Source organism: Felis catus, chromosome C1 (assembly GCF_018350175.1).
Source record: "Felis catus isolate Fca126 chromosome C1, F.catus_Fca126_mat1.0, whole genome shotgun sequence".
In the NCBI taxonomy this organism is placed as follows: Eukaryota; Metazoa; Chordata; class Mammalia; order Carnivora; family Felidae; genus Felis; species Felis catus.
Window position 1 is genome coordinate 105,397,320 of NC_058375.1, and position 27,930 is coordinate 105,425,249.

At 38.3% G+C, this 27,930-nt stretch overlaps 1 protein-coding gene across 3 annotated transcripts; it reads right to left on the reverse strand.

The window, feature by feature from the left end:
* Nucleotides 1–68: 68 nt before the first annotated feature.
* CTSS (cathepsin S) lies at nucleotides 69–27,675 on the reverse strand. 3 transcript variants are annotated; one of them, XM_011285127.3, is made up of 8 exons: nucleotides 27,518–27,675; nucleotides 26,448–26,574; nucleotides 24,486–24,608; nucleotides 23,483–23,632; nucleotides 20,888–21,115; nucleotides 19,505–19,670; nucleotides 18,544–18,646; nucleotides 69–331 (listed from the first exon to the last, which is right to left on the reverse strand). In XM_011285127.3, the coding sequence occupies exons 1-8, from the start codon at nucleotides 27,550–27,552 to the stop codon at nucleotides 310–312; spliced, it is 954 nt and encodes a 317-aa protein (XP_011283429.1). In that variant the 5' UTR covers nucleotides 27,553–27,675; the 3' UTR covers nucleotides 69–309. The 3 variants fall into 3 exon arrangements, with proteins under 3 accessions (XP_011283429.1, XP_011283430.1, XP_011283428.1); XM_011285128.3 differs by having other exon boundaries at nucleotides 322–444; XM_011285126.3 differs by lacking the exon at nucleotides 69–331 and adding an exon at nucleotides 4,161–4,623.
* Between the last annotated feature and the right edge of the window lie 255 nt (nucleotides 27,676–27,930).

Sequence of the window (27,930 nt, forward strand, 5' to 3'; positions counted from 1 at the left end):
GTTGGTTGGAGAATGAATTGGGGAGAGGGGCAGGCATCTGGAAAGACACATTGATTCATCCTGAGTAGTTATGTCTTTTAAGGATTGCTTTGTTTTAATTTTTAAAATTTGTTTTTCAATGTTCAAAATCATCTTTATTTATTTGGTTACTTATTTAACCCTTGCCCTCATCTCCACCCACCACCCAGGGGATAAGCTCCAAGAAAGCTGTGGTGTCTTTGCTGATACTTTGCAGAGCCTGGCGTGTAGAAGGTGCTCCATTAGAATTTGCTGTATGGATGAATTGGTCTTTTTCCGTGTGGAGGTGCCTTATCCTGCCTCTGCTGAAAGACTAAGAAAGATAGGAAGGAGTATTTTCATTTTTAAAGATTGGCGTGTTCTGATTTATATAGTTCCTCTGGTAACTTAGAGTATGCATATTTGAAGCATCATCAAGATTCTCATCTAGAGAACAGTAAAAAAAAAAAAAGGATAATTTTATTCAAGGAAATAAGTCTTATCTTCATATTTTCCTTATATGTTCATGGTAGCATTGTCCAATGGATTCCTAGTTCTGCAATGTTTAAATCCTTGTTTCTTTACCTTTAATATCCAGTTAAAAGTTTTGTCAGCTTTTAGTCTATGACTCCTAGATTTACTCGTTGTGTCTTTTAAAAAATTTTTTCTCTTTTTCATGGCTGCTAAAGTTGTCCAGGGTTTTATATCACTTCACATATGTACTTACTGTAATACTTTCTGGGTAGTATCCTTCTTTTTATTTTCTTCAAATCATCCCTATATACAGGCTCCAGGATAAGTTTATTCTGGTTTTTAAAAAAGTTTTTTTGAGAGTGAGAGAGAGAGGGAGGGAAGGAGAAACAGAGGGGGAGGAGCAGAGAGTGGGAGAGAGAGAATCTTGGCGCTGAGTGTGCAGCCAACTTGGGGCTCCATCTCATGACCCTGAGATCATGACCTGAGCCAAAATCAAGAGTCAGACACTTAACCAGCTGAGCCACCAGGTGCCCCCAGGATAAATTTAATCTTAGGTTCTTCTTTGTTTTAAATTTTTATTTTTATTTTTTTAAGTTTATTTATTTACTTAGAGAGAGAGAGAGTGGGGGAGGGCCGCAAGAAGGGGAGAGAGAAGCCCAAGCAGGCTCCATGCTGTCAGTGCAGAGCCCAACTCAGGGCTTGAACCCATGAACTGTGAGATCATGACCTGAGCTGAAATCAAGAGTAGGACACTTAACCTACTGAGCTATGCAGACGCCCTCAAATTTTTAATTTTTTTTAACAAAAAAGCTGTTTATTTCTGTAAGTTTGATATTACTTATTGCTAAAAATTTCCCTTTATGTTGCACATAGAATAAAGATCTTTGTTAAGTATTTCCTTACTCTGCTTATTTAGTTCAAGGATTCTTTACCTGGGATCTAAGACGTCTAAAGGCTCCATGGCTAGAATTCAGAGAAAGTATGAATTTGTATGGGTAAAATATTATATCTTTTCACTAACCTCTAACTGAAAGTTACTATTTCCTTCAATTCTGAATATAGTCCATAAAACAATAATATTAGCAATACTTGTAACTTTATCACCAAAAGAAAAATCAGATGTTTTCATATCACATTACAGTTTCTGCAGATATCTTTCAAATATCATTTATACTCATCACTACTTCAAATTTAAGATAGTTATTAACTCTTGTTATTTAATGCATTTATAAAGAAGCATATGTATTACTATGACACACATATATATATATATTAACCTTAAAAAATGTTTTTTTAATGCTTTACTTATTTTTGAGAGAGAGAGAGAGAGAGAGAGAGCGCGAGCGAGCGACTGGGAGAGAAGCAGAGAGAGAGGGAGACACAGAATTGGAAGCAGATTCCAGGCTCCGAGCTGTCAGCACAGAACCCAACGTAGGGCTCAAACCCATGAACTGTGAGATCACGACCTGAGGCGAAGTTGGACACTTTAACCAACTGAGCCACCCAGGTGCCCCTATACTTTAACATTTTAATAACTGTATTTCAATAAAACTGGTTTCCTTTGTGATCCTATGTTTTAGTTTTTTCACTTAAAAACATTATTTTGAAAAAGTGTTTATAGGCTTCATCAGACTTAATAAAGTTAAGACCTATGTTTTTGTTCCATTTACAGTGCTTGAAAAATTGTGAGCAAAATAAAAACTAAAGAATAATCAACTAGATATATGTGCACATATACATATATATATTTAATAAACACTTTTATTTTTCTTATTTTTTTTTAAGTAAGCTCTACATCCACATGGGGCTTGAGCTCACAACTCCGAAAATAAGAGTCCCATGCTCTAAGGACTGAACCAGCTAGACACCCCTTGACTAAATACTTTTTAATTACAATGCTTCTCTACACTTTTAATGATAGTCATATATTATGTTCATGTTTTTATTAATTAATTAGCAAGCCTTGCTTTTTAAAATGGTCTTGGGATGCCTGGGTGACTCAGTCGGTTGAGAGACCCACTCTTGATTTTGGCTCAGGTCATGATCTCACGATTCATGGGTTCGAGCCCTATGTCAGGCTCTGTGCTGACAGTGCAGAGTCTGCTTTGGATTCTCTGTCTCCCTCTGTCTCTGTCCCTCCCCCGCTTATGCTCTATCTTTCTCTCTCTCAAAATACATAAATAAGTATATTTTTTTTAATTAAAAAATAAAATAAAATAAAATAAAATAAAATAAAATAAAATGTTCTTTGCAGAGAGGGAGCCAAAGATAGTGAAATTAGTTTAAGTTCATTTTAGGATAAACAAGTTATATCATCCCACATGTTTTTCATGTCATATGCATAAACTTGTAAAATTTAAAGTTCTTGCTGCATCCTCAGAACCTGTATACTATTCTAGAGCAGTTGAGAGGAAGCTCAATCTGAAATAGATTAAAATACCAGTAATGGAATAAAATACCAGTAATGGAAATAAAAATATTTCTTATTTTATTCAGGTTGACTTAATTATTTGCCAAGTTGCTAATGACTAGGTAAAAATAATTTGAATTAGTATATTTATTGTTGATCGTTAAAATGATTCTTCCAAAGTGCTTGAAAACAGATTGTCTCTTAAGTACAGTGAAACCTTGGATTGCGAGTAACTTGTTCTATGAGTGTTCTGCAAGATGAGCAAACGTTTCTAATAAATTTTAACTTGATAAATGAGTGATTTCTTGCAATACGAGGAGTACGTGACACTGAATGTCACATAATCACAACTGAGCCAATGGTTCTCTCTCTCTCTCTCTCTCTCTCTCTCTTTATGGGATTGTGGGTGATCATCTCCCATGCTTGGATGCTGGGTCTCAGGGGCACTATTTGGCAGAAATCAGTGATTTTTCAGAATGTTGGAAGGTGCCCACAACTGTCACTAGTGTATGTTTTGTCACTTCCAAGCACCTATGGACAGTCCTTTGCTTTTCTGTACAAGAGTAAGCTTAGAAATGCTTTGCTTCATTCTAAGTCAGGCTGCCTGCAGATATAGACCCTTTCCTCTGCTGCCTGATTGCCAGTTACGTTAAATACAGTATGCAACAAGTTTATTAATACTGTACTATAGTCACATCCTTGCGAGCATATACAATGGCCTCCAGGCAGAAGAAGATCCCATTGAGCCAATAGATAGCGTGATTCTGTTAGTGATAGTAAAAGTCATCCTACACAATAACTCTCCTCTCTCTTGTCTCCCTCACATCAGCCATGAAGGTTTTTGAAGGTAAGTGCAGGTTAATTTGTTTATTTTTATTTTTATAATTTATAATTTTATATTTTGTATTTTTAAAATTATTTTATATTCTATTATAGTATTGTAATAAATTTTATATGAATATTTTTGGGTTGTGGAATGAATCATCTGAACTTCCATTACTTCTTATGGGGAAACCCAAGTGGTTTGAATTACAAGCATGTTTCCGGAACAAATTATGCTTGCAAACCAAGGTTTTACTATATTTGCCTACCTTAACATTTATTTTAAAAAATAATTGAATCCTTTAATGTGCAAAGATACAATCTGAGCCCTAGGACATTAATAACCTAGTAGTTTTTTCCATTAAAGTTGCCAAAGCCCTTCACCAGCATCCTACAGTTTACATTCTCATGATAGATTATAATAGTTACCTAAGTATAAGAAAATAATGGTATGTGGTAATGATACAAAGATGAAAACAGATATTTATTAAGCATTGATATGCCATCGTATTACAAAAGTATATCAGGGAACTTAAAAAGACAAAGCATGTAAAATAAGACAGTGACAAAACAAACATGACTGATTGTCGTAGGTTGACTAATTCCCATACAGTTATATCTATAAAGCATTGTTAATTTACCTGGCAAAAGTTTTCCATAACTGCAAGATTAAAAAAGTAGAAGAGTCAAACTATATATTTTGTTAGTACGTTAAATATACATTGTTCATGATTCCCTTATTTCTACTGGTTATGGCAGGTAAAATTAAGTCAAGAGAAAGTGTTTCTTTTCTTGGCTTGTTATACAATGAAGAGATCCTCTAGATTTCTGGGTAAGAGGGATAACTAGCAATCCCACAATGATTTCCACTATTTCTTGCCATCCGAATATATCCTCGGTCACCGAAATTCAGGCCCCAGCTTCAGAAAAAGACAACACAACATTACAAATGAATATAATCATATCACATTATCAGCTTTTTATCTCCTAAATTGTTGTTCTCCTAAAGTGATTATATATAAAAGTATAAAACCAAATTAGAACAAAATAATATAATAATTTCCCCAGGGCTTTTAGGCAATTTTCAAAGGCAAGTTTGGAAGGCTTTAATGCTATGTTGGTGAATTGACTTAATACCTAAGGAAAACAATATAAATTCCATCCCAAACCTTTAATCCTCCTATTTTGTAAATATGCCTTCTGCAGGGAAAGAGTGTTATTATCCTTTCCAAGGCCCCATCTCTAAATGTTTTTGCATAGTAGGATCATAGGTTGTAATTTTCTATCAAACTTAAATTCCTTTAGAGAATGTCAATTAAGAAATATCTGGGGCGCCTGGGTGGCTCAGTCGGTTAAGTGTCCGACTTCAGCTCAGGTCACGATCTCACGGTCCGTGAGTTCGAGCCCCACGTCAGGCTCTGGGCTGATGGCTCAGAGCCTGGAACCTGCTTCCGATTCTGTGTCTCCCTCTCTCTCTGCCCCTCCCCCATTCATGCTCTGTCTCTCTCTGTCCCCAAAATAAATAAACATTAAAAAAAAAAAGAAAAGAAAAGAAATATTTTTGTGGGGCGCCTGGGTGGCGCAGTTGGTTAAGCGGCCGACTTCAGCCAGGTCACGATCTCGAGGTCCGTGAGTTCGAGCCCCGCGTCAGGCTCTAGGCTGATGGCTCAGAGCCTGGAGCCTGTTTCCGATTCTGTGTCTCCTTCTCTCTCTGCCCCTCCCCCGTTCATGCTCTGTCTCTCTCTGTCCCAAAAATTAAAAAAAAAAAAAAAAAAAGATTTTTGAGTGACTATTATGGAAAAGGCATAGGGCAGGGAATTCCAAAGTAAGCAATAAAAAGTGAAGCTTTCAAACAGCTTTTTGACATAGAAGTGGAGCTGAGGTAAGGCTTTCTCATAGGTAAAGCTGTGAAAAAAATGGAATATGCTCTCTTGGGAGGGGGTGAGTTCAGTGGCTCTGGAGGTGTTCATCCAGAGGTTTGCATAACCTGTTAGAGATGTTGCAGAGGGGAATCGTGGGTCAGGTAAGGGTTAGAAGAGATCAATGGTTCTCTCACTTTTTGATTTCATCAACTTTTATAATTTCAAAAAAAAATTTTTGCAATTTTACCAATTTTAATTAAAAATTGTTTTTAATATTTATTTTTGAGAGAGAGTGTGAGCAGGGGAGGAGCAGAGGGAGAAGGACAGAGGATCTGAAGCAGGCTCTGTGCTGACAGCAGATAGCACAATGTGGGGCTCAAACCCATGAACTGCTAGACCATGACCTGAGCTAAAGTTGGACACTTAACCAACTGAGCCACCCAGACGCCCCTAAGGTTACCAAGTTTTAAATTAGCAAGTAGGGACATTGAAAAAAAACAACACACAACCCATACTCCTTATTATCACCATCATATTGTAAAAGAAAGGATGTTTAACACCAAAAGAAAACTTAAGAGGACATAGTCTCTAATTTAAGGATAGTCCTTTGAGTCAGATATATTTATTTTATGGAAGATACACCAAAATATTCTTTTTTTTTTTCTCATTTTTCCACGGACTAGTAAAAATAAAATGGTCACACTTTTTTTTTTTCTGGTCACACTTTTTGTAAGAGAAATAATTTCTTAAGTTTTTTATGTTTCTGAGGTTTTGTAATTGTAGATATACAAATAATGCTAATATTAAGAGACTTTGTTAAGTGCTATAACTAGGATACAAATAAAAGCGTGAAATGGAGAAAATGCCTACTGTGTTTATATTTGGAGAGTAGCGAGACATTTAGTTGAAAATTGGAGGTCTTTAGGGTAGTAGGACACAAAGAGGTTAGAAAGTTGGTTTGGGGCCATGTTGTGAAGAGCTTAGAACAACAGGCTAAGGAACTTGTAGTATTAATTCCATCGGCAAAAGGAAGCCATTGCAAATTTTTGCTCGAGACTTGAAGGAAAGGTTGATTGTGTAAAACATGTAAAAACATGCAGCAGGGAAACTAAGAAATGCTGCTTAATTGCAAGCAGACAAGTGGCTGCTTTAGAATGGCTGTGCTCAGACCTTAAACGTTCTCTGTATCAGCCATTTGTGGACACGTTACAGGTCTTAATTTTCCTCTCTTGTACATTTTAACACCGTTATCTATTACTTCTCTCCTGGCCTTAAGATGCTACCGTGTCCTGATTTTTCTCTTCTCTCTCTGCTTTCTCCTCTTAAACTCTTTGATGGGCTGGGGTACCTGGGTGGTGATCTCAGCTCAGATCATGATTTCAGGGTTTATGGGCTCCCGCATCAGGCTCCCTGCTGATAGCTCAGAGCCTGCTTGGGATCCTTTCTCTGCCCCTCCCCTGCTCATGCTGTCTCTTTCTTTCTCTCACTCTCAAAATAAATAAAAACTTAAAAAAATAAAAAAATAAAGTAAAAAAAATAAAACTTTTTGGGCTTCTTTATTGTTTCCTTTAATTTATTGCTACTTTGTTGCTTAACATCCTTTAATGCCTCCCCAATATCTTTAGAATAAAATCCAAACTCCACTGTCACCTCTCATCAATGGATGCACTATTCTTTTAGTATCTAAAAGCAATGATAATAAATTCTGGCGAAGCTATCATTAATATTAATAGCCATCATTCATTGAACAAGTACTCTGTGCTAAGTACCTTAACATATACTGTCTCACTGGGGCACCTGGGTGGCTCAGTCGGTTAGGCAGCCGACTTCAGCTCAGGTCATGATCTCATGGTTCATGAGTTTGAGCATTGCGTCGGGCTGTATGCTGACAGCTTGGAGCTTGGAGCCTGGAGCCTGCTTCAGATTCTGTGTCTCCCTCTCTCTCTGTTCCTCCCCCTGCTTGCACTCTGTCTCTCTCTCAAAAATAAATAAATATTTTTAAAATTTTGAAAAAAAACCCACAAACATATGCTATCTCAATCATCACCCAGGGAGGTGGGTGTTATCTTCTTTTTACTAAAGAGGGAAAAGGTCAAAGAGGTAAAATGGCTTGCGCAGATGGTTAATTATGAAGCCAGGGTGCAAATTTAGGCTTGTTTTATTCCGAAGCCTACTCTAACATTTATACTATCCCTAGCCCTACATTATTCCTATGAGTGAGGTAGCATGAAGAATAAAATTCAGACCAGAACATCCACGACCTTGAATTAATTATATCAGATATATTACTGTACCTTGCTTTGTAGTTATTTCATTGCCTTGAAAAAGTAGATAACAATTTTTAGACAAGCTGAGTTTGGACCTACGTTCTGGTAATGAAAGTTGAATTGAGGTTGTAATTACTAGTAGTATGAATTCAGTCAATGAGGTCCTATTCAGAATCTGGAGAGCTTACTCTTCCCGCCTTCATAGACCAAGATCAACTGTCCCAAACTTTGTAGAAAATCCCAGACTCTTTTTGACTGAGTCCTGGTAACCTTCTCTTAAAGAATAAAACTGATTAAAAGTCTCAAGCTAAATAAATATATGAGGACAAATTCTTTCCTTCAGAACTGTACAAGGTCAGCTCAAATTTTCATTCTAGTCCTTACCAAGTTGTTTATTTTTACTAACTCTACAGCCCTTTCATTCAATCTGTTCACCTGCAGGCAAGTTTCTTACCTCTGTCAATATCAGAGGTTTATCAGGAAATAAAATGGATATCTCATTGATTACCTTAAAAACTAAGTGAGAAAAATGTATGTACAGTGCTTGTACAGTGTCTGTATGTAGTAAATGCTGAATAAGTAGAGGTAGCTATTTTTGTTATCCAAGTGTGATAACAACTTTTAGAAAAGTTAGAAAAGATAGAAAACCCCTTTTAGAAAAGATAGCCTTTTTCTAGGGTAACCAACAGTCCAGTTTGCAAGGAGCTGTTCTAGTTTTTTTTTTTTTTTTAAATGTCCTGTGGCCTGGAAACCCCCTTAGTCTTTGATAAAGTGAGATGGTTGGTCACCCTATCTTCTCTCTGCATATTATAGACTACCAATTGGTTAGACATTCCTTCTAGAATGTATACCAATTTCATTTCTAATAAACCACAGTGCTTAGCTTCTTAGACTGTGCCAGACACTATTCTAGGCATTAGGGTTATGGAGGTAAATAAGACAGACAAAGTCTTTTCAAAGCCTATACAGGAAACATACAATAAACAAATAAATAATATGACAAGATGTAAGTACTATAAAGAAAAATAAAGCAGAGTTAGAGGATATGGAATGTTGGGAGTCGGCTACATTTTAGAAGGAGTGGTCAGGGAATGCTTCTCAGGAAATATTTGAGCAAAGATCTAGTAAAGTGAAGGTGCAAATGACGCCAAGGTCTGGAAAAACGAGCTGGGATAAGCTTGATGTATGAGAAATTTCAAGTGTACCTTGAGAAAATGTACTGAAAAAGGGCTAGTGTCCTTGGAGCTGAGTGAGACAGGGGAAGGTAGTGGTTAGAGGGACAGGCTGAGGCCAGAAATTGTCATGGTTTTATAGGTCACAGATTTTATTATGGGTGTGAAGGAAAGCCATTAGAGGGTTTGGGGTAGGAGAATAGTATAATCTGTTTGATGCTTTAGAAAGATCACCCTGGCTACTGTGTATTGGATTGACTGTAGGCAAACAAGGGGGTAAGTGACTACCAGTTGGGAGATTATTGCAGTAGACCAAGAGATGGATGGATGGTGGCTTGAATTAGAGTGGTAACAGTAGAGATATTGAGAAGTGGTAAGATTTGGGACAACTTAATGATGATAGAAATGACAGAATTTGCGGATGGTTTAGGTGTGGGGTATCATACGAAGAAAGAAATGATGGCTCCAATATTCTGACCTGGGGAAAATGCTGTTGGCATATACTGAGAGGGGAAAAACTGGGGCAGTAGCAGGGAGTCAAGAATTCTATTTTGGACATGGTTCGTTAAAGAGGCCTGTAGATACTCAAGTGGAAGGGCAGATGGTAGGCTTTTGGACACAGAGTCTGGAGCTCAGGGAAGAAGTTAGGTTGAAAATACAAAGTTGACAGTCATCAGGTATTGTTTAAAACTGTGAGACTAAATGAGACCATCTAAAGAGCGAGCATAAAGGGAGAGAAATTGAGGCTTGGGTCATTCTAATATTTATAAAAGTGAGGAAGAATAAGAGGAACTAAGGAGCTCAGGAGTCTGAAAAGTAAAATAGGAAGAAAACCAGGGGGTATGGTCCCCTGAAAGTCAAATGAAATGCTTCAGAATATAGAGAGTCACCGTACATCAAACGTTAAGAGTTCAGGGAAGATGAGACCTGAAAACTGTTTAATGAGGCAAGGTGGAGATGATTGCTAATCTTGACAAGAGTGATTTCTGTGGAGTAGTGGCAATAAATACTCTATTTGAGTTATAAACCAATATGCACATTCTTAATATCTTTGTAGATAAATATCTAAGAAAAATCATGAGATTATAACTTTTTCCTTATTTAACCATTTTCCAGCCTTTGATTCAATGGAGAGGAGGAAGTACCCATGATGTCTAATGTAGAATGTATACTCTAACTCTAACAGTCAGGATCTCTTGAAAGATCAGACAGTAGCTTTCAGTGAGGGAAAATGGAATATATTCTTTTTTCCAACTTGCATTTTACTAACAATCCACTTATGGATGAAAAGGAAACATTAGTGTCCCGCATCCACCAACTCCTTCAACTTTCTTCATTGTCTAAGAGGCCCATCTATTTTGCAACTGATTATCTTATTTTTTTAATGTTTATTCGCTTTTTGAGAGACAGAGACAGAGCACAAGCAGGGGAGGGGCAGAGAGAGAGGGAGACATAGAATCCGAAATGGGCTCCAGGCTCTGATCTGTCAGCACAGAGCCCGATGTGGGGCTCGAACTTATGAACCCATGAGATCGTGACCTGAGCTGAAGTTGGATGCTTAACCGACTGAGCCACCTGGGCACCCCACAACTGATTATCTTAGAGAGTTCACCAGATATTGCTTAAAGATATTCTGGATGGTTTCTTAGTTCCTTGGTGGTATGTGTGTGGGTATTTAAGGTTCTCATGAGTACATGGTTAACACCTTTAATTTTTTCCTCCAAGCTAAAATTATTCTATGCCCAATAACTTTGGGTCTGCATTACTCATTGATCTGTACATTAGATTAAACTCCTCCCTTTATTTTTTTTTTTAATTTTTTTTTCAACGTTTATTTATTTTTGGGACAGAGAGAGATAGAGCATGAACAGGGGAGGGGCAGAGAGAGAGGGAGACACAGAATCGGAAACAGGCTCCAGGCTCCGAGCCATCAGCCCAGAGCCCGACGCGGGGCTCGAACTCACGGACCGCGAGATCGTGACCTGGCTGAAGTCGGACGCTTAACCGACTGCGCCACCCAGGCGCCCCTAAACTCCTCCCTTTAAAAAACAAAAGCATAGGCATATGCACCCCAATGTTTATAGCAACATTATCAACAATAACCAAAGTATGGAAAGAGCCCAAATGTCCACCGATGGATGAATGGATAAAGAAGATGTGGTATATATATGCAATGGAGTATTACTTGGCAATCAAAAAGAATGAAATCTTGCCGTTTGCGACTACATGGAAGGAACTAGAGGGTATTATACTAAGTGAAACTAGTCAGTCAGAGAAAGACAAATATCATCTGACTTCATTCATATGAGGACTTTAAGAGACAAAACAGATGAACATAAGGGAAGGGAAGCAAAAATAATATAAAAATGGAGAGGGACAAAACGTAAGAGACTCATAAATATGGAGAACAAATTTAGGGTTACTGGAGGGGTTGTGGGAGGGGGGATGGGCTAAATGGGTAAGGAGCATTAAGGAATCTACTCCTGAAATTGTCGCACTATATGCTAACTTGGATGTAAATTAAAAAAATAAACTAAAAAAACACAAAAGCATAATTGACATACAATATCCTATTAGTTTCAGCACAGGGATTTACTATTTTTATACATTACAAATGATCCTCATAAGTCTAGTTACCACCTGTCACCATTACAAAGTAATTACAATACTATTGACTATATTCTCTATGCTATACATTACATCCCCATGACCTATTTATTTTATAACTGGAAGTTTGTATCTCTCAATCCCCTTTTACCTATTTTTCCCATCCACCCAAACCCTTTCCCCTCTGTAACTAATAGTTTATTTCCTGTATCTAAGAGTCTGTTTCTGTTTTGTTTTATTTTTTAGATTCTACATACAAGTGAAATCATAGGGTGTTTATTTCTCTGACTTATTTCACTTCACATAATGCCCTCTAGTTTCATACCTGTTGTCGTGAACAGTAAGATTTCATTCTTTTTTATGGCCAAGAAATATTCCATTGTGTGTGTGTGTGTGTGTGTGTGTGTGTATGGACATTTAGGTTGCTTCCATATCTTCACTATTGTGAATAATGCTGCAGTGAACTCCTTTTTTTTCTAAAGATGATTTTGGCCCTTCTTGTTGACAGTCTCTTAGACTGAGGTGGCTTTCACTGCTCCTTAGTCTGCTAACTTTTTCTAAGTAGATAGCAACTGTATCTAGCTTTCTAAATTTATGGATCTGCCCACAAGTGGCAACACAGACTATACAGATACTTCAGGATCTTATCAGATAGTATAACCTCAGAATTTTTACTGCTTCATGTTTAAGGAGATGTCCCTGAAGAATATGTAGGTCACCATTCCTCACCTAGATGCTCTAAATTTTGTTTCTGGATTAAGGCAAACCATCAGAGGGTTGTACAATCAGGTACTTTGCATTATTTTTGCCCCCATAAAATAATTTTTCTCAATTATGCTTTGGCATTAAATTATTGGTCTGTATTTTTAGGCATTATGAAAGCATTCTATAAAACATAACTTTATGCTTGGCATGCTACTGAGGGCATAGTTTTTTATATATAGAGAGAGATTCAAGGGTGGAATAATAATAGCAATAATAACTATGATTTATTGGGCACTTATTACGTGTCAGGCACTATGTGCTATGTGTTTTACAGACATTATCTTGTTTAATCCTTATAATGACCTTGAGGCTATTATTCACATTCTACAGATGAGGAAATTGAACATTCAAGATGTTAAATAACTACCTAAGGTCATATAGACAGTAAATGGAACTAGGATTCTAACCAAGATCTGCCTGGTTTCAAAGTCACTGCTTTTACTCACTATGCTACAGTGTATTATATAAAGAAGCTAAATATCTATATCCAGAAAGGGGGAAAAAATCAGGAACATGGATCAATGTTATACACCTGCCAGAAAAATTAAGTGTAAACAAAAGGAGGATATAAAAGAAGAGCCCAAATAGAAGACTCACATTCGTTTACTTGAGGTTAACCTGGTAGCACTGGAAATGACATATAAAGTAACCTTTTAAGAGGTCAGTAAGACAGTTTTGATGACCTAACAGGATTTTGTTTGAGTCAACCTCTTGTAGAGTCTAGAATTCATGTCCATGTCTGGTCTCTCCTTGTTAGTACTCAGTGTCCATGATCGCTGTGCTGTCTCATAATTTGGTCCCTTTCTATCTCACTTCTCTAACAGGCACCTTATACTACAATCTTTATAAGAGAACATGCAGTTCCCTTAACTCATCTACTTTCTCTCACTCAGTGTTTGTGCACATTTAGCTTCCTCTGCTCTGATTGCTCTTTTTCATGTGGCAAATTCCATCTTGTCCTTCAAGACTCAGTCAAATAACCCAGCCAAAAGACCTTCCCTGACTTCCCAGACTCAGCCAAGTACTCTTCTGTGCTTCCGCTGCGACTTGGTACAAACCTCTATCCTAGTATTTATCACATTCTATTGTAATGGTCAGTACATGCACCCGCCTGTTTTCCTGACTCTCGTAGACTATGAATATCTTGAAGGATGATAGAAAGGCTGTATTTTCATTGCCATATCTGCTTGGCACTCTGGCACTCAGTAGGTACTCAATATATGTTTGTTGAATCAGGGTATGAATGAAGATGCAAAAATGAACAAGAAACTATTCTACCTTTAATAAGTTCATATTGTAGTGAATGGAGCATGCTTTACAGGAATAGCTATAACACAAGGCACAATGTATTAAATACTAGAATAGAATTTCTAAAGCATTTCTAAAGCTCAGAAGTTAGAGAAACAGTTCTGAGTAAATTAATGGGATATGGAGGAGATAGCATTTCAGGTCTGTTTTGAAGAATGAATAGGATTTTTCGTGTCTTTCTTTTTCATCTTAAAAGTAATAAGGTACATGTTAAAGACTTTGGAAAATAGATAAAGGTAGACAAAAATAACCATTATTAACAATTGGTATCATTCCTTCTCATTCTTTAGTATAACATTAATCAAAGAAATTGGGCATATTATTTTAAACTTAATATTTATATTATACATAGGTTTTATGTTTATATGTATTTTCAATTTAAACATATATTCCAAGCATTTTATTGGGGTATTAATAATAGTCTGAATAAATACAGTTCCTTGTTTTAAATAATGTTTTTGTTTATTTAAAACATTATTTAAAATATTCAAGAGAGAGCACAAAAGGGGGAGGGACAGAGAGAGTGGGAGACACAGAATCAGAAGCAGGTTCCAGGCTCTGAGCTGTCAGCACAGAGCCTGACACAGGACTTGAACTCACTAACTGTGAGATCATGACCTGAGCCGAAGTTGTTGGACGCTTAACCAACTGAGCCATCCAGGTGCCCCTAATATAATTTCTAATACATGGGCTTGATTGTGTAATAGCTTAATAGTGTCCCTATTGTTAGGTACTTTCGGTTGTTTACTGGCTTTCACTGTTAAAGAAGAAGAATGCTATAATTTACTTAAATTGGGTATGACGTTTTCCCCATATGTAGAATTCTTTCCTTCATATAGATTCCAAGAAATGAGGAAAAATTGGACAAAGAGTATAAACATTTAAAAAGTTCTTGATTCATATTATCAAATTGCTTCCAAGAAGGAATGTAACAATTTATTCTTCTCCTAGAATGTATGAGAGTGCCCATTTCACCATATATTGGTGGTATTGGTTGATTGATTGATTGACTTAGAGGGAAGGAGGCAGAGTGAGGGAAGGGCAGAGAGAGAGAATCTCAAGCAGGCTCTGCACTGTCAGCCCAGAGCCTGATGTGGGGCTCAAACTCATGAATTTGTGAGATCATGACCTGAACCAAAATCAAGAGTCAGAGGCCTAACCAGCTGAGCCACCCAGGTGCCCCACACAGGTGGGATTTCTATAGGTAGCAATGGGCTTTAAGGGCATTTCATAAAGATGAAACAGCTTAAGTAAAGATATAGAAATAGCCAATTGTATATAAACTTAGGGAATGGTGAGTAAGTAGTTCACTGTGGCCAGAGTGTAAATATGGGTGCATGAGAACTAGTGGAAGAAAAGTCTAAAAAGCTATGTTGGAAACTAGATAATGGGGAATCTTGAATGCCTGGCCAGAAATTTGGACATCGTTATGATGACAATGGTAAACTATTTAGAATTTTTGACCTTGCATCGCTTCTTAGCCTTTGACTAAGATCAAGTGTAGAATTTTGACTATGGGTTTACATGATCTATTTATTTATTTATTTAAAAAAATTTTTAATGTTTATTTCTGGGACAGAGAGAGATAGAGCATGAGTGGGGGAGGGGCAGAGAGAGAGACACACACCCACATAGAATCAGAAGCAGGCTCCAGGCTCTGAGCTGTCAGCACAGAGCCCGACGCAGGGCTCGAACTCACAAACCATGAGATCATGACCTGAGCCGAAGTCGGTTGCTCAACCGACTGAGCCACCCAAGCGCCCCTGTCTATTTTTTTAAAATTTATTTTGAGAGAGAGAGAGAGAGAGAGAGAGAGAGAGAGAGAGAGAATGCACATATGCACATGTGAAGGGGAGGGGCAGAGAGAGAGAGAGAGAGAGAGGAGAGAGAGAGAATCCCAAGCAGGTTCCACACTGTCAGCTCAGAGCCCAGTGTGGGGCTCAAACTCACAAACCACAAGATCATGACCTGAGTGGAAAGCAAGAGCCAGACGCTTAACCAACTGAACCACACAGGTGCCCCTACATGATCTATATTTTAAGAAGATACTTCCCTGGCTGGGTAAGACTGGAATCTGAATTAGAGCCTGGATAGAAAAGAATACGAAGTACGATTCAAAGGCCAAATGGACAGGGCCGTGTGGATTGAGGGAAAGAGGGGAGAGCCCAGATGACACCAAGGTGTGGCTTTGATAACCTGAAGATGGTAATGCATTACTCACAACAGGGAATGAGTTTCCCTTGAGCTTATTCTAAAATACTTTACAGGGGTGGAGTAGGAAGGGGAGTTGAGATGGAGGGAGAGAGGGAATTTGATTTTAGACTTGTTGAGTGTGTGTGTGTGTGTGGGTATGTGTGTGTGTGAAAGAGAGATAGTTATGTTGTAAGTAGTAATAGGGTAGGCAGGAGGGGAATTTGGACTTTCCAGCAGAGCTATGAAATTGGAAGTTGGATATCTGTTGCTAAGTAGAGAGGTCATTTTTAGAGATTGTGAATTTGGTTATCATCTACATAATGGCAATAACCTTGAAACTCAAGGAGCAAAAGAGTTTTCTCTGATACAGATAGAACTAGACTGTAAGGGACCAGTGGAAGAAAATGGGAAATGAGGCTAAAGCTGGTGTAGCAAAACGGGTCAGGATAGTGTTATGTCATAGATGCCAAAGAAATAAATGCAGTAGAGTTTATAAAGCAGAGAAATTTTTCATATTTCTTTGCCTTTGCATATCCTTTTTGAGTTATTGGGCCATTTATTTCCCTCCACCAACACATGAGCAATTCCACTTACTTGAGAACTTAATGCAAGTAAGTAGTGCCTTCTCTGTGAAACTTTTGGGCAGTTAGGCATCTCCTCTTTTATGGCCCCATAGCCATTGAGACATATACATACACCATGATGTGTTGTATTTTATTGTTTTAAAAATATATCTAATTCCCCATTGGACTGTTTTGTGAGCTCATTTGGAACAGGATGACTTCTCATTAATTTTTGTGTCTCCAGGGCCTAGATAATGCCCCCCCACCTACAAGGAGATGCCTAGTAAACACTTATTGAATGAATAAGTGCTGAGAAGGGGGTTTGAGTTTAAACAGTAAAAGGTATAATTGGCCAGGAGGCCTAGGTGGCTCAGTTGGTTAAGCGTCTGACTTCGGCTCAGGTCACGATCTCGCTGCTTATGGGTTCGAGCCCCGCGTCAGGCTCTGTGCTGACAGCTCAGAGCCTGGATCCCACTTTGGATTCTGTGTCTCCCTCTCTCTCTGCCCCTCCCCTGCTCATGCTCTGTCTCTCTCTGTCTCTCAATAATAAATAAATGTTAAAAAATTTTTAAAAAATAAAATAAAAGTTATAAATGGCCTTCAAGAAGAGCAGTTTCAATAGAGAAAGAAGTTAAAATATTTGCTGTAGGAAGTCAACAACAACAAAAAAAAGAGGTAAGTGAAAAAATATTGCTTCACTTAAAAAAGTTATCACTCATCTAGGCCCAAGCTGATCAGTGCTATGAATAGGTTACAAGTGAAGCGAAATGTTATTTCCCGAAACTACTTTCCTAACAGGTCATACAGCTAAGGATACAAGGACAAAACAAATCCCTACCCCAAAGGCACAGACAGAATATTAATATTAGAGTGATAGATAGGTAAAAACAAATTTAAATACAATCTATAAAATACTCCAGGATGCATAAGACATTTGGGGAGCATAGAAAAAAGACATTTTACCCAGCCCAAGGATTTAGGGGGAAATTTCTGGTATAGAGAATGCCCAAGCTGGTTTTGAAGGAAAAGGTGGGATAAACCAAGTGAGGAGAAAGGATGTTCCAGACAGAGGGAACAGCATAACCAAGATGTGAAGATATTAGAGATAAATGGTATGTATGGGAACTCCATGTACAGTTCAATGTAACTGAAATGAAAAAAGTGTAAGACAGGTGCCAGCAATTGAGCCTGGCAGGGCGGGTAGGGATCACAACATAGATGATTGTCTTCCCCACTGGGGAATATTAATTTTATACCAAATGGTACCCAGTAGAACAGTTATGAACCCAGTTTGTCATATGTGAGACAAACCAGTTTTGAAGCAGTGTAAAAGATGGATTTGAGAGTAAAGGAGACCAGTTTGAAGGCTGTAGGAATAGTCCAGGCAAGAAACATCTGACCCAAAGCAATAATTGAAGAGATGGAAAGGGGACAGAAAAAAAGGACAGATACATGGAAAAGTAGTTTGACTTGTTGCTTGATGAGATCTGGATGGGCCTATGACAAATCCATAATATCTGACTGGGTGATTGTGTTGTGTGTTGTTGCCATTTAGCGAGATGGGAAGTTTTGGGAGGACGATATGGCAGAGAGGATACTGAACTCCTTGGACATACTGAGTTTGGAGAAACTAAGATACAGAGAAGTGGATATGTCCAGATAGAGTTCAGGGCAGAGGTCAGAGCTCAAGCTAGAGATATGAAAGCCATCAGTACATAGGTTATAACTAAAATCATAAGAATGGAATGATGGTACCTAAGAAAAATGTAGAATCAGAAGAGTAATGAGCAAAAGATGGAGTCATGGAGGAAAGACCACCATTTACAGACTAAGCAGAGGAATAGATATTTATCAAAGAGACTGAGAAGGAATGATCAGAGAAATATTATAGGAGAGAAGTCATGAAAACGAAGTGTTGAAGCCAGAATAGGAAGTGAGGAAATGGGGGCACTGAGTGATTAATTTAGTATGTCGTTTTATAAAAAGCTATAATATTTATCATTGTCATTATCATGATCATCATCATCATACGAGAAAGCATTTGTTGAAGCTCCATCGAATTCCGTATTTTATTAAATATACATTAACATGCGAATGCATTACCTGTTTTTCACAAGCCAGTAGTCTTTTCCATTAAGGTTACCATAGCCAACCACTAATACACCATGATTCACGGTCTGAGTACAGGCTGGCTCATAGTAGACACCTAAGAATAAATATGAGTGGGAAAACGAGTAAATGGTATGTAGCAATGGAGGACATTTGAAAATGCTATTGCTTTTAGTAGACTGTTTTGGATACATGGCAAGTTTAATTATAATTTTAGAAACATATACTCTAATTAAACTATTTAGACCATAATTCTTTGCCATCAATGCTACACTTGTCAGTTTTCTTGCCAAGTTTGGCATCAACCCAATCACAGTTCCCTCAGAAATCTTTGATAAATGGCTACCTTTTCCTAATGATTTTTAACATAGAGTCAGTTATTATATTTCTTTGTATATATTCCTAAATTGCTTGTTCCATACATTTTTATTCTTTACTAGGTGAAATGATCTTTAAGGTGAGGTGTGTGTTGCTGTTGTTGTTTTTTAATAAAAGGGCCACTTACTTTGTTTAATACAAGGCTCTAACATTGATGGGTGCCCTGCCCTCCTTGTATTCTGCCGTGCTACCCCTACAGTACACAGTGGCGACAGGGGTTAGGGGCACAGGTTCTGAAGTCAAGTAGCAGGGTTTCTAATCCTAACTGACCACTTTCAGACTATATGACTTTAGGCAAGTTAACTAAGACTTGTTCATCTGTAAAATAGGGTTATTGTGAAGATTAAATAAGATCATGCATGGAAAGACTTTATCATAGTACGTGGCATGTAGTGTTAGTAAACTTTGATGAGTATTCCTTCACTAATTAGAGCTGGATATAAAATACGTATATGAAATGGAGGAATCTGTTTAACCCAGTCTCAACATTCAGAGGTGGGGTGATGGGGAAGGATGATATTCTCTCTTACAGCGCAGGGCAGCATGTAACAAGAGGACGATGTGTCTGAGTTTTTACCACTTCTATAGAGGAAGAAAGAAGAGTGGCTCGCATCTATAGCAACGGACACGGGTCCTTTATTGGCCACGGTTTCTTTCAAGTCCTCTTCACTGCCAAAAGGGAGTTCTGTGTACTTTGAACATGTGGCAGCTCGATTTTTTGAGTCATACTGGCACTTGCCATCCTGTAAAAAAGAATATAAATCAGATGAAGAAGTATACTTCAACTTCCTTTATAAATCGCCAACATCCTAAGTCTGGATTTCAAATACATTTTCTTTCCTCGTTTAGCCTTTCGAATGTCTAAGGTTCCTTCCTCCTTTTAAAGAAAGAAAAATCGAATCTTCCAAACCCTGACAGTTCCATGTTTCACCAGTAACAGAGGAAATACGTAACTATTCTATGGTTTTAAATTGTGGATATCTTCATGCCTGTAAAGTTGCCGGATAATGTCCCTCAGGGTCAGGTGGGCTGTGGAGGCATACTGCGTAAAGGTTACAGGCTCTGTACTAGAACTTAAAAATCTTTTTGATGCTATAATACCAACAAGACGATCTGCAGTTTAAATGATGGTTTCTAAAGACCGTATAATATGAAAAACAGAGTATATATTTTAGTGGCAAAAGAGGGGTTACAAATTCACATTTGTTGTGCATATAACTAGTTTTTTAAAATGCTTAATAAGAGAAAGAACTTGAAAGAAATAAACCAAAGTAATGGTGGTTAAGGGAGGAGGTTTTGGAGTGGTATTTTTGATCTTTTCTAAATATTCGGTAATATGGATCTATGAATTCATTTAATGTTTATTTATTTTTGAGAGAGACAGAGGCAGAATGCGAGTGGGTTAGGGGCAGAGAGAGAGGGAGACACAGAATCCGAAGCAGGCTCCAGGCTCTGAGCTGTCAGCACAGAGCCCGATGTGGGGCTCAAACTCACGAGCTGTGAGATCATGACCTGAGCTGAAGTCAGATGCTCAACTGAGCCACCCAGGCGACCCAAGATATATGAATTCATTTAACAAAATATGTCATGAACTGGTGAGGAGGAAGAAGAGACCATTAGTTAGATTTTTAGTAGGTAGAAGAATGATACGGTTGATGATCTGAGAATAAGGGTGAGCATGGGACACCACAGGAAAAGCAAGTTGAAATACCAGGCAAATGGACAGAAGGAATTCTAAGGTTTGCTGCAAATCCATTTTTAAAGCATGAATTCTACTTGCTTAAAACTATTGTGCCACTAATAAATTAAGAAGGCTACTGAACAAGGAAGAGAACTCTTGAAAATTTAAGAATCCCTGATCGGGGTTTTCGTACACTGCTTCTCAAGGTAAGTTTAGTTCAGTTAGTCAAGGGATAGCATAAGGTCACAGGGCAGCTTAAAAAGTTGGCTTGTGACACACCATGGCTTTGTAGGGATAGGAAGCTTCTGAATCGATGCCGTTGTTATCAATAATGTACTGGAAAGCCTCTGTCATGAAGCCACCGTTGCAGCCTTTATTCCCGTATTTTTCAGTCGAGCAATCTACCAGGTTCTGTGCACTCAGAGATACCAGATTGCCTGTTTTCAGCTTCAGCTGTGCCTCCAGAGCCCCGACAGCGCTGAAAGCCCAACAGGCACCACAAGAGCCCTGAAACAGAGACAAAGTCACAAAGGCAGTCAGAGAGTCCGTAAGGAGGACTTCCTTAATGCAAACATGTCAGCTGTGTCTGTTGTTATGGGAAACGGCTCCCCGCACTACAGTTTCTTCGTTTCCTAGACATGGGCCTAAAGACTAAACACTTGGTTGATCTCTGAGCAAAGTCCAGTGTTGATAGAGAGATGCAAATGGCTGAGCTCAGAGTATAATCGAATATATTAAGAAACAGTACGTACTGAGCGTGTACCAGATCCCAGCTATCTTCACCTATACGTGAGGTAGATTAGGCAGCTACAGTACAGTGATTTTGAGAGCAGCTCAAATCTTCTCTTGACCTAAAACACCCTTTCTCCTTTCAAACGAGGCCTGAAAATATAAGGTTAAATTTTTTCAAACATTTTTAGCTTCATAATTTTTTGATCAAAGATATTTTACAGTTGCGGCGCCAGGGTGGCTCAGTCAGTTGAGCGTCCAACTCTTGATTTTGACTCAGGTCATGATCCCAGAGTTGTGGGATCAAGCCCCACGTTGGGCTGGCTCTGTGCTGAGTGTGGAGCCTGCTTAAGACTCTCTCCCTCTGCCCCCACCCCCTTGCTCTCTCTAAAATAAAAAAATAATAATAAAATAGATAAAATTTTAAAAAGGTATTTTTCAGGGAAGCATAAAGAAACAGAAGAACACAAAGCTGCTTTAGTTAAAAAAGGTCCAGGGCCCTATCATAATTGTTCTCTTTCATTTCTTCCTTCATTCCGCTTTGCTTTCCACCCAAAGGAAGGAAATTGAATTTGCTTTTGATTAAAGCAAAATCACCCATTTGAATGCAAGCACCCAGGGAAAAGAGCTCATTAAGTTATTTGTAGGTAACATTTCAATGTATAGTTTATTGCATCTTCCCACACTTTTATTGTAGAGAAGCTCTAGTAAGAAAGCCAAAACAAATTGCAAGAAAATTTTCTAGGTAGAAAAGAACAAGATATTAGCAGCACAATTCACTTCTTTTTACAATTTTATTTCTGTTTGTTTGTTTGCTTGCTTGTTCGTTTTGAGAGAGTGAGTGGGGAAGGAGCAGAGAGAGGGAGAAAGAGAGGATCCCAAGTGGGCTCTGTGATAACAGCAGGGAGCCCAATGTGGGGCTGAAACACATGAACCGCACTACATGAACCACACGAACAACACGAACCGTGGGATCATGACCTGGCCCAAAGCCAGATGCTTAACTGACTGAGCCACCCAGACGCCCCAGTACCATTCACTTCTTAAGTTTTACTTTCTTCATTGGTCACCAGCTGGGGCAGCTGCTCAGAACACTGATTTCTCTCCCTTCCTCTGACCTCTAAGGTGATACATGGGTTTTACCCTTAGTTATCCCTAACTAATTTAGGATCTTGGCTGCCTTTAAAAAACAAAAACAAGCAAACTAAAGGAAATACAAAATCATAGGAATGAATTTATAAAATGCATACTGTATTTCTTACTCTAACAATGCAAGCCTGGTCATGAGTAAAGTTGACTGGTACAATTTACAGGCTACTCTTAGCTCTAGATTTTTCCTCTCCTTCAACTCTGAAATGGAGAGAGAAACTTCCTGATATTCTCTCACACACACAGTATTGTTTGTCAAGCAATTGGCTTGGTGGAGGGTCCAGTCATTTGATGGATAGTAGGAGCACTAAAAGTCTGCCTTAGGGGTGCCTAGGTGGCTCTGTTGGTTGAGTCTGACTTCAGCTCAGGTGATGATCTCACAGTTCATGAGTTCAAACCCCGCGTTGGGCTCTGTGCTGATAGCTCAGAGCCTGGAGTCTGCTTCGGATTCTGCGTCTCTCTCTTTGCCCCTTCCCCACTCACGCTGTGTCTGTCTCTCTCACGCAAAAATAAATAAACATTAAAAAAAAAGTCTGTCTTAAAGACATATTTGCTTAGTTGACAGTTTTGTTTACGTGGCTCTAGCCATTGGTGTTCTAAGTCTAATATCAATTTAGATTTGCAGAAGTATGGTAACTTACTCTAAAAGATTGTGAGTAATCTTTAATTAATTAATTAATCTTTAATGAATGATTTCCAGAATTAATAAAAAACAAAAGCAACAGTAGCCTGTGAATTTCAAATATTCCTCTAGAAATTTTGTTAAGGAAAGTGGTCACAGTAAGACTAAACAAGGACTAAATTGGAGAATACAAATAAAGTATGATATGTGATCATTGTCCTCAGGGAACTTATAATTTCGTTGGAAAGATGAGAAAAAAAAATAATCAGAACTAACATAAGGAAGATTCACTGCCAAATTGTGTAGCTAGACTAAATATTGATGGAAGAGAGAGCCCTTCCTGGGGTACAGAGGCCTGGGGTGAAAATACTCACCTGGTATTTCACTTCAGTAACACACCCCTTCTCTCTCCAGTCCACAGAATCAGGCAATTTCTGATTAGAATTTGACTTGTAAGTGACATTTCTCTGCCATTGGCTGGGAACTCTCAGGCAACCCATCAAAGATATCACTTCTTCACTGGTCTACAAGGCAAATATATGTATCTCCTTTCACTTATGACCTTTTCAATATTCTAATAATCGTAACTGTGAATATATTTGACAATGGAGAAAAATTAGCGGTAGTTGTGGCCAACATAGGTACTGCTAACTATCTGATAGGCGAATTATCAGGGTCTCTTTCACGACTTGTCTTAGCACCCAGTTAGGCATTGGGAAGAGGAAGAATAAAGTGGTAGAAACTAGCAGTTACAGGAAAGCAGATTTTTGGTTTAAAGCAAGGCAGAATTTTATAAGAGGACTGTCTAAAAAGTGGACGGAACCGGTTTTCTTCGTGAGAAAGAATTACAAAGGAGATGCCTGCATCTAAGTAGAAATTTAATCCACCTGGGGTGTTCTCTTCCAAGAGGTACTGTGGTTTTTAATTTTGGCCACAGTGGTAAAGTTTCATAGGATAGAAAAAAATCTAAAAACTAATGGGGGAGTGTTTGTGATATTAAATACCGACATTCCCTCATGAAGACAGCAGGTGGACCATATTGTATTACCGGTTTAGACTTACGTAAGTATGGTAACTTAACTCTAAAAGATTGTGAGTAATCTTTGGACAACGCTTTCTAGAATTAATTAAAAAAAATAAGCAAAAGCAGTAGTAGCCTATGAGCTTCAAATATTTCTTTAAACATTCTTTAAGGGAAATGGTTACAGTAGGATTAAACAAGGCATCTGCAAATTCTCATGTCCTTAAATTCTACTGTTTTCTAACTTTGTACACATATAGATATATTCCTTTGCTGTTTACCTTCAAATTGCCTTTTGGGAGATGGAAATCATGTGTACCCAGAGATGAAAGTAGGACTATTTGTAATTTACTTACCATGTCTCCCAGATGGTTCATGCCTAGATCATAAGAATGCATTCCCATTGAATGTTCCAGATTGTGAAGCATCACAAATTTTAGATTCTTTTCCCAGATAAGACGCCGTGCCACCTCCTCATTCTAAAATATAAGGAAAATGAACATAGTCACAGGCATACCTTAGAGATATTGTAGGTTCAGTTCCAGACCATTGCAGTAAAGTAAATATCACAATAAAGGGAGTCAAATGAATTTTTTGGTTTCCCAGTGCATAGAGAAGTCATGTTTACACTATACTGTAGTCTATTAAGTGTCCAATAGCATTATGTATTTGAACTTTGAGATAGATTATAAACAGGATACTAATCAAAAGTCATTTTCATCCCTTCCAAGGGACTAGAATCATTAAAAAGAGAGATAGCATTCATTTAATCAGTGGTGCTAACTGAACATCTCACTGTAGTTAACCTTGAAATTGGAGGCCTGGTTCTAAAGGGGATTGGATGAGGGTAAAACTCATCATTACTAAGAAAACAACTCAGAGTCCACATCCTACTAAAAGCATCATTTTTTTTTAATTTTTTTTAACGTTTATTTATTTTTGAGACACAGAGAGACAGAGCATGAACGGGGGAGGGGCAGAGAGAGAGGGAGACACAGAATCGGAAGCAGGCTCCAGGCTCCGAGCCATCAGCCCAGAGCCGACGCGGGGCTCGAACTCACGGACGGCGAGATCGTGACCTGAGCTGAAGTCGGACACTCAACCGACTGAGCCACCCAGGCGCCCCTAAAAGCGTCATTTTTATATGAAAATAATACATCAAATAAATAAATACATAATTATTGCTTACAAATTCAGAAATATATATATTTTAAAGATTCCATTTTTAATTTTTTAATGCTTAGTTTTTAAAGAGAGAGACAGGGTGTGAACAGGGGAGGGGCAGAGAGAGAGGGAGACAGAGAATCTGAAGCAAGCTCCAGGCTCTGAGCGGTCAGCACAGAACCCAACACGGGGCTCGAACTCATGAACTGTGAGATCATGACCTGAACCGAAGTTGGACTCTTAACTGACTGAGCCACCCAGGGGCCACTTAAAGATTCTATTTTTCAGTAAGTAATCTCTATACCGAACATGAGGCTTAAATCCACAACCCTGAGATCAAAAGTAGCATGCTCCACTGAGGGCCAGCCTGGTGGCCCTCAGAAAAAAAATTTTTTTAAAGTAGCCTCCACGCCCACCATGGAGCTTGAATTTACGACCCTGAGATTAAGAGTCACATGCTCTACTGACTGAGCCAGCCAGGCACCCCCAAACTCAGGAATATTACATAGTTATAGGACTTAGTTATTTGAAGCACTAGGGTTAAGGTCTTAAAAATCAATAAGTATGCTTTGAAATAAAAACAAAACAAAAGTACAAAGTGGGAAGTGAGAGTCAAAACCATCTGGTAGCGTTTCTACGCACCAGGGACTGAAATAAGGTCTTTTGGTCCTTGAACATGCACTCTATTCCCCTTGACCTGGAACGTTCATTGTGGTTATGACTGCTCCCTGGCTTCTATGAATTCTCAGCTCACAGGTCACCTTCGAGGAGAGTGATTCCCTGAGCGTTCTATCACATGCAGAGAATAGTCACTTCCAACCTTTCACAGCTGTCTACCAGAGCCCTTTGGCACTAGGTCTCACGAGACCCCATGCCTTACTTGATTTTTTTGTACTGCACTTATCACCACCTCACATACCATATCTGCTTCTTCTTTACCTAGTTCCTGTCTCTCCTCCTAGGATATGAGCTGCACAAAAACAGGAACTTCATTTTGTTTCCTGCTATGTCTCTAGTACCAAGAATAGAATCTGGCAAGAAATGAGCACATAAGCATTTATGGAAAACATTGCTGGTAAGAATATAGTTTTGAGGAGGAGAAAGCATAGGCTACTCAAGTAAAAGCAAATTGCCCAAGTGACTGTCCCACCTACCTTTTCCTTGTACTGTTTGCCATACGTTTTCTTCCAGAGATTCCAGTGATGATCCAGAGTGGGATCTTTATGTGCTTGTGCCAATGCATAGGCGCACACCAGGAGCACCCAAACCAGACATTTCATGCTGTTGAAGGAAAGGTAACATAAGAAGAGTAGTTATTAGCTGCATATATTGTGACGATATTTTTCCATTAAAAAAATAGCAATGTAAAGTCTGTCACAGGGAGAATACAAATCAGAATTATACAGGAAACTTTCTGGGATATATTGTCACAGGAATTTATGATTTATGACTAGAGTACCACTTCCAATACTTAGTAGCACTTTAAAAAGTGATTTTCAGAAATTTCCTGCTGTCTGGTATACCAAACATTCATCCAAGGTAGGAGGAATTGGGTAGGAGGTAGGAGCAGAGGGAGCAGGGACTTTTACAAGATTCGCCAATAAATCCAATCAAGGGAAATCCTCCCAGGACACCCTCATCCTTAAGAAGAGGGCAAACCTTTGAAAAATCAGTTTATCTTCATAACTTTTGGATATATGGGTTCTTCTGGTCTATTTAAATATCCACAACATTTAGAGGTAGTTGAAAGACAACTCCCATGTATTGCTTTCAAATCCTAGAGTCAGTTTATGTTTTTAACCATTTTTTTCCAACAATCAAAATACCTACTTCAAAGGAAGCACTTTACTTTTGAAAACACCACTTCTATATTTAATACAAAAAGACTTTAACAGAAATTCAGTGACTACCTCCTTCAAACTGGATTATAGTTTCTTTTCTGTTTCTTTTTCATTCAAAACAGCTGGAATTTTAACCATGTAAATCTTCACATTATATTCCAAAGAAAGCTACATTTCAGCCTCAGGTTTAGATATGCAAGCAGACGTTAACTTCTCAAAAATAGATTCTTTTTAGTCAAAAAAAGAAGAGGCAAGTTGAGTGGCACGATTTTTTAGTTTACTTCCTGAAAGCAAAGATTTAAACCCTGGCAGATACAGCAAGTTAAAAACATAAACAGAGGGTTTAAAGGTCAAATGGGAGAAAAAGAACAGACAGTACATACATGATAGAACCGGCAGGAGCTCCCATACTAAGCATACTTGCGGGTGGACCCTCTCCAAAGATTTTAAGGCAGCAAAGAGACTTCAGTTAGATTGATTGTAAAAAGAAATCAGACCTTGTCACGTGAGGTATTCACAATGAGGAAGTTAACTTTCATTTCAGTTTCACTTAAAATCTAACCAGATCAGCTACCTCTGGCCCTCATCCTACGGTTCTGGGGACAAAGTGGGTACAGTAAGCCATCACAAAGAGCCCCCAGTAGAGCAGGTCAGTGGGACAAACTCAGCAAAATAGGAGTAGCACAAGCTTACCCTTTAATCCTTCATCATTTTGATAATTCACTTTACCTCAAAACACCAATTTTCACATGGAAAAACTTAGTTACGAAGAGATGCGGATTAAACTCCTGAAGCC